A 7530-nucleotide genomic window follows, 5' to 3' on the forward strand; every position below is an offset into this window, starting at 1 on the left:
TAGCTGACAATGATACTCAGTTAGGCTGCAAATTGAAGTGGTATGAACCAGATTGATTACAGCTCCGATTCTTGAGTAGAAATCCGAAGCTTTCTGGCCATACTTCTTAATTCAGGCTGCCACAGCTTCACAGGCTGCCCGAACATTACTCTTCCTCGTCTGTCAACAGATTTTCAGTCGTGGGAAAATACGAATTCAGCTTGAAGGGGTGTGAGGTTTCTTCATAGCCCCAGATTAGGCAGTCTTCGAATCCATATTCACCTGCATTCGAGCTTTAGAAGTTGCTTTATCTAACATACTTTATAAATCTGTTGACCAGGATCTACTTGATTCCCTTGTCTATAAAGTCGACCTCATAACTTCTCCGACTCCACTGATTCAAGGCAACAGAAAAAAGGGCATCCAGGTGTCGCTGTACGCACCTGTCCATACAGAATGTTTCTCACAATCCCACAGTCATCGTATCCGGCCCTCTTGGAGTACTGGTATTTTATCAACCCTTGTCTGCCGGCCGTCCTCGTTTCCCAACTTTTCACTGTGTAATTCGAAAGAACGAACTCAGTGAGAGCGGCAGATGGCATGTGGACTAACCAGGCTTTGTTGGACAAGCTTGTCTCGTATGATAGAAAGGGGATAATAAAGCTGTAGAGCTTTTTCTTGTATTCAGTATAGCAGGTTGAGCAGTGGTGCATCGTAGGCTTCCGTCTCTCAACCCCTCTTTCAGCTCAGTCCCCCTGCTGATATTGGAGGGTATACCTCGTAAAAGCCTTCCTATCATGTCATTATTTGATGATGCTGAACTTTGTGATATAAGGCGGCTTTCCTGGTTTATAAGACCGTACCTTTCCGTGTTGTTCACCAATCGGTTTGTCAGTCAGTCGGCCTCCACTACAACAGGAATAATAGCACTTAGTATCTAGCCAAGCACGTTGATTTGTTTCGCGTCCTGTGCAGAATCGAACCCTCTTCTGAAACGCATACCTTGTCGGTGATTCTTTGCCCTGGCCTGATTATGTTTAATCGGCCGCAAGTGGGAGATCACGTATGCGAGTCCCGTCCAAGAACTGAATTGTGAGGTCCTATCCAGTACTATCCTACGTTAATAGAAGTGGCTTCGCGGGAACACCATCGTGTGAGTTAAAACAAACCAAATCATGGCCAGCCGTGATGCCCCACTGGGGTGTGCTCTGGACCCGGCGCCTCGGTAGTTCTGGTTACCGGTCTAGCCGAGACCTTGATGTTTTTGGCATCCAGGCGGACGTGGTCTTATCGAGACGAGAACGTTGGGGTGCTAAACCCGTGGAGCTGCTAGTAATGCATGTAGGTTCAACCTCTACAATACCTCTACTTGCGTCCCAAGGTTACGTGTGTGACGTGTGAAGCCTTCAACTTTGCAACAAGTGATTTGCTGCGATTACCGTTGTACAGACCAAGGTTATTACTGACCAACCGTAACTAGCCCTGTTTTTGTGCCTCGTGTACGTCTTATTAGTGGATAATTGGACTCCCACCTGCATACATTGCGCGCAATGGTTGAGTTGATCCAACAAGCTGCGGATAACCACTGTGGACTAACAACTAGGTGTGTTGATGGTTTTAGAACTGCCCTTCCCTCGGATTTATATCTGAAAAAGGGTTTTTTAGTGGTTTTATACACGACTTAGTGTAGCCACATATGGCAATATCCGTTATGCTTGAGAGCCCACTGGTGCACTTCACTGTGTCAGGCAGCTCCGCCAGCAGATACTACCCCACTGTTCAAAACTTCCAAGATCACTATCTTCACTCAAACCATATAAGCGGAATGTGTGCATTATTGCGAACTAAAGTTTCGACCATTGGTGACTCCTTTCGCAAATATTGATGCGCTATGTAGCCTTGAAGAGCCCACCATTATGTTCATATCGATCGTTCCTCCTACCAACCGTCTGATGCGACCGGATTTGCTCATTTTTCCTTACACTCAATGGTCAGCGCTATACGAAATTCCGGCTGGCGACTTTATAAACTCATCAACCACCGTTTGCGCTTTCCTCAAACTATGAATACCATCCATTAACTGTGTAGACAGGGGTTCACAACACTTATGTGCTATATCGTACAAAACAGCTTGATGTACACCCAACTATTGTTACGTAATTTCGTGGTCAAACACAACTTACATACTGCCGCTGGATTTTTGTTATTTCAGTTCTTCAATCTTTCCTCCGGACCTGGAGGCTCTGGAAAGTAAGTTATGCAGTACAATTTTTTCTGGATGCCACCTGTTCCGATTTGATTCACTGAGTTTTCTGTTTTCACTCACGTATCTGTGACTGTCTTCACTGAGAAGTCTTTACATACATTGGTTAAAACTAAAAACAAATCATTCAGCTGTAGTACCCTGCTGGTGCTTAACAGCCATGCCAGCCGAAGGTTGCACGAGGACTGGGATACTGCCAGCTTACCGAAGCCTAGACAGCGGAAGTCGTGGAGCAGAGGTCAGGTTCGAATCACGGACCTTTCGCGCTCCAAACACTTGGCCATCTCTCTTATTGGGTAAAACTAGATTGCGAAGTTTATTTTACATTGAATCGCAGTAGTTGTGTTTAACCGACGTTAGTAGTAGGTGGTTTCGGGATTTGTTGACCTTGCTTGAACAGTCGTGATACGACTATTCCAGTGATTTTATCAAGCACTGGATTCGAGTTTCAATCCTGTTAGGGTTCTTTAAAGGTGCACATTCGTAGCCTTGTCGGGATTTGAACAGCGGATTTCTGACGTGCCGGGTGTGTGTGTTACCACTACTTCACCAGTGCTCGCTGGTTTGCTTACTTTGGAAATTTTCCACTCACATTTATCCCTTTGAAACTTGAGAATGAGGGGCTTGAGTTTGTTGGTACGTTTAATGGTGTGGCTGTGATTGTATTGTATCAGATGCAGGCGTCACCAAGTCACCAGGAGTATTCGTCAATTGTCATCGGAAACGGATATCAGTGTCGTGTCAGGGTCGTGTCTACAGCACCACAACAAGAACCTGCCTAATTTGTGTCCTCTTTAATTTGAGGACTCCAAACCTTTTCAAACGATTTTCCTTGAAGCATAACAGAATTTAACTAGTCGCAGCGTGTCCATAATGGGTTTGTCCGGAAGCGAGTACTACTAGATGGTGAGTCAGGTTGTCCAGCCCAGGAACTAAACTTTGTCAACTTAACGTGGTCACCTCATGCACCACCTATACTCGGCCAGTGTGTGCCAATAAAAGGCGTGTTTCCCACTCCAAACCGCTGTCGGTAAAAATTTGGCGGGGGACGTGCCCTGATGTGGTAACATGAAGTTGGATGCTGTCCTGCTGAACGCTATGGGATTGGGCCTACCTTCGTGAGGCCCTGTACGTGTTTTTGAAGCGCTGCAGAACCTGGCACCTAACCGACCTCAGTAGTAAGCTTGCTATCACTCCCTAACCGGCTTGCCAGGTTAACGCCTGCTTTTTGTGTGTTGGGCTAGTGCTGCGTGAGATACTCACGATAGGTTAGGTCATTTTGGCAACATGATGCTCAGATGTGTTTATTCCAATGGTTTTGAGAACTACAGACACTTTGCTGTTGACCGTTTCCTCTGAGGACACAGAGCTTTTCTCAGTATGTCACTTCCTCTTCTTTTAGTTCTTAATGCCAACTGACCAGTTGCAGATTATTGGACAGGGAAACAAAATTCTCATTTGTATCTTATTTACGAAAACTGAACATCCATCTTCTCTTGAACGCGTCTTCCTGGACTTTCCTGGATATTCACTGACTGTTGCTCGAATCCAAGCAAATGCTACAAAGCAAAGCGAATTTACAATAAGAAAAATACTGCTCGCGTGCCTTCCTGATCATTGGTATCACCGTTACACCACATACCAGCGTGAACGGTGCTGGCACAGGACTTATACTTAATTCTAGCAAGTAGCATAACCCAACGGGAATTGTCCAGAACCCTCCACCCTCATCAGTGTGAAGCAATTAAAATGGTTGTTGGGGTGGGGGCTGGAACTTATATCGGAGGTGCGTGGCATTTATCTTCATTGATGCGGCGTAGTGCGTATTAACCCTTTTAGTAAGGTGGTCTTACTACCTATGCAACTTTACGTGTTTCCACAAACCTTTTTTTTTACCGCGAACTGGCTGTCACACCCATGAGAATTTTGCGTCCGATGTGATTACGCCTTGGAATGACCAAACATCTCTGTCGCTGTTGGTTGTTCGACATTGAAAGGGATTGAATTGCTATCGATTTACCTATGCGATACGTAATACGTTATCTGATAATTATAAGATACCTGGATACGGCCGCTTTTTGCTTGTGATTGGAATTTATCCCGCAACTTATAAACTGGGCGACTCTCCAATGTAGGATTTTTTGTGACAGATTCCTGTGAATAAAAATAGTGCTTTCGATTGGTATTACGTCCACGCAGTTAATCGCGATGTATCAAATATCGTGCCAACTGAAAGTTGAAGCTGAGTTTCGTTCTGGTTGAGTCTCCCATCAAGATCAATTTGATGGGCAAATGAGTGTTTCGCTAATTGTGTGCAATTTGGGTTCAAGTAGAATACAAGGTTGACAGGAACTGGGGGACTGCACCTACCCTATGAGCACCAGAAGGGCGAAGCCAGCCGTGGGTTTTCGAAGAGCTCTCAGCAACCTCATGAGTAGTGCCTGTTAATTTTAATTCAAATGAATTCTAGTACTGAAACTAACAAAACCCGAAGTATATCACATCCCTCTTTTGCTAATTCGTACTTGTGCCTCGAATACTACCACTCGCCTGTACCAAAAGATTTCATTCGACTGTTCGGTAAGAGTTTGGATGCCCGTCAAGCAAAGTAATGCATAGTGCTCGGTGACAGGAACAAGCGGTGATTCGGCCTTCTACTGGCTGATTCCAAAATCAACACAGCATATATTACTTACATAATATCAGTAACATAAAGTGATATATCCGCTCCGCCGTCGCTCGCGCGCGATGTATTCGCTGCTTCGATCATCATTGATCCCTGTCTTGTCGTAGACATCCTTTTTGAGCTAATTGTGACCAAGACTAGGAAAATTGCACTGCAATTCACCATTCTGAATCCCTTTTCTCCTGATTTCTTCAATTCTGATGCATGGCCCTGTGCAATGGGGCTGCCTTAGCCTGTCTGTCCTAGTCAGGTTGTCATTATAAGGACTATGAAGTTTTGCGAGGCGGAGTGGAAGTCATTTCCGATATAAATATCTCTTGAGTTGTTTTTAATATCCCTTCTGGTGGCATGGTTTCCCATTCTTGCTATTTTCGACCTTGTAGCTGTACTCAGTAGGAACTCAATCGATTGTGAAAAACATTTATAAAATGATAGGCCTATTGACTCCTCTAGACACTATAATTAAATCATCAATGCAAATTTCGTCCTAGAAGTGAATCTCGTTTATATCGAGAAGCACTGTACGGCTGTTTTGTCCTTATCAGGATCCATCAAAATTGCACATTTCGCGAAACTCCGAGGAGTTTCGAACAGCGGGTGCTGCTTCCTGTGCCGGTGCGAATTGTTCGCACTGATGACCAGCCGCTCGTAGCAAAACGGTCAAGCGTACTGTAGCGGGTTTTAAATTCACTTCGATTTCTCGGAATGCGTTCTGCTGATGGTTCTGAATGAGGAGATAACAGCTGTACAGTGATCCTTGACTTTTCAGTAAAAGGCATCCTCTCTGTTGAAAAGTTTCAGGTCTCACACTACCATCAATCTCATGGGGCATTGTCTTGTTCCACTGATCCATGCAAGAATTTATTTGATTAGTTCTCCGGTTGGTGAAGTCCAACTGGGGTTCCATCGACTCGACACTTAGGTCTTTCCTGAGTACACACGTTAGGACGCTTCACAGTTGCAGTACCGAATAAAGGTAATACAGTTGAAGTGTAGAATCAACTCACGATAGCTCAATATTTCTCGACGATCATATCTGTTTTTCTGCTGTTTTGCGAGAATAGGTCTTTGTGATAGGTTGTTGTGTTTGATGGTCCGTTTTCAAGTTTGGCTAAATGAAAAAGAATATTAGTTCCGAATGATCTGGGTGACGATAGCTGACGGCCGTTATGCAAGGTCACCATGTCACGCCAGTACATGTGAGTCGTTAATTTGCAAGTATATTAAATATTTGAGGTATTAACTTCGGATGGAGTGGAACCTTTTAACCCGCATTCACGTTGAAATATGAGATTTCATTGTGAGATGCTATGCGGTTCACGTTGAACATCTCCAACGAGGTAGCCTCCTCTTTTTTTTTTTTTGGGGGCGGGGAATTGGGAATCACCGAAGCTTTTCCATTGAGAAGGTGAGTACGTAATTCTGTGTGCGACTAATGCCGTCAATTTTTATTGCCTCGGTGTCCAGCATTATCACTCTCGTGGGCAAGCATATTGAACAACAGTTCTCCAGTACAGAATAACCACTTTAATTTTTCTGAAGAAAGCTCCGTTGTGTGAAGGCGTTCAGAAGCATCAGTTTCCCACATTTATAACAGTTAGAAATACAGGTAGAGACTGGCCACAACACCGTCAAATGTTGTGATATATCTGGTCGAGCAAACGGAAGTTAACAAATCCAACCCAAACAAAACCTCACGCACCCTCGACATATGGTTGTTGCCTTCCAACGGTTTGTTTATGAAATTGATTGTCGTGTTTATTTATATTTTTATGTGGAATCACACTATTCCGACTGAATCTTGTTTGAACGGACGGTGTGACTTAATTGGATTAGACTTGTAACGTCCATTTTCCGGTATATGTCTATGATATGGGACCAATTCAGAGGTTTCCTGTTTCTACGATTCGGCCGAAAGCCTCCTGGCGCCTCGCGAAGTCTCAGTTTGTCGGGTCATAAGGCTGGCTGTATTTGACAGGTGGCTGCTGACCATTAGCATTAGTGGAAGAAACAAGGAAGCCATAATTCTAGGACACCAAGCAGTAGTTATCCAGTTGAATCGTTTCGTTCTCGAGGGGCACAGTATTTTAGGGAAACCCTTGCTATCGGTTACCTGTGAACTTTTCTCTTCTTTATTATAGATGGCGTCATAGACCGTGAGTGAAATTGCCGATAGTGCGAAGATCGTTTTGTCACTTAATAGGTGAAGCCCTGGGAGTGGCTATTGTTAGGCTTTTTCATCTATGCTAAACACCTGCGCACCCTATTTTCCCGCTCCGCTTTTTGGATGGCGTCCAAAGTTAACGCACTTAACAAGCCTGAAACATGGGCTGCTTTGTCATCGGCAGCAAGTATTGCCGTGTTTACCTGTCGTTTCTCGTGTGCAAACGACCCGGATTTTCCGGTCAAACATTCCCGACTGACGTTAACCTACCATAGGAACAACCCTCCAAGTCATAGGCTCCTCCACTGTGACTGGTTGTGAGCTTCTCTGTTTTTTCTATTGTGCCAATTACAAATCCTGTCAGCTGGATTGTCCGGATCGCACCTCCTCTTATATGTGCACGTCACTTTCTTCGCCTCTTGACTCCATCAGACATGG

General features: G+C 44.5%; 1 protein-coding gene across 1 annotated transcript in view; it reads left to right on the forward strand.

Annotated features, from left to right (window-relative positions):
• T265_05352 (hypothetical protein) overlaps nucleotides 1–7530 on the forward strand; it is a gene marked incomplete at both ends in the record, with an annotated part of 65690 nt that overhangs the window by 48942 nt on the left and 9218 nt on the right. Inside the window, one exon of the mRNA XM_009170343.1 lies at nucleotides 2192–2229. Coding sequence (XP_009168607.1) covers nucleotides 2192–2229 — 38 coding nt within the window. The remainder of the gene's footprint in view (nucleotides 1–2191; nucleotides 2230–7530) is intronic.

This window comes from Opisthorchis viverrini (genome assembly GCF_000715545.1).
Source record: "Opisthorchis viverrini unplaced genomic scaffold opera_v5_100, whole genome shotgun sequence".
Taxonomy (NCBI): domain Eukaryota; kingdom Metazoa; phylum Platyhelminthes; class Trematoda; order Opisthorchiida; family Opisthorchiidae; genus Opisthorchis; species Opisthorchis viverrini.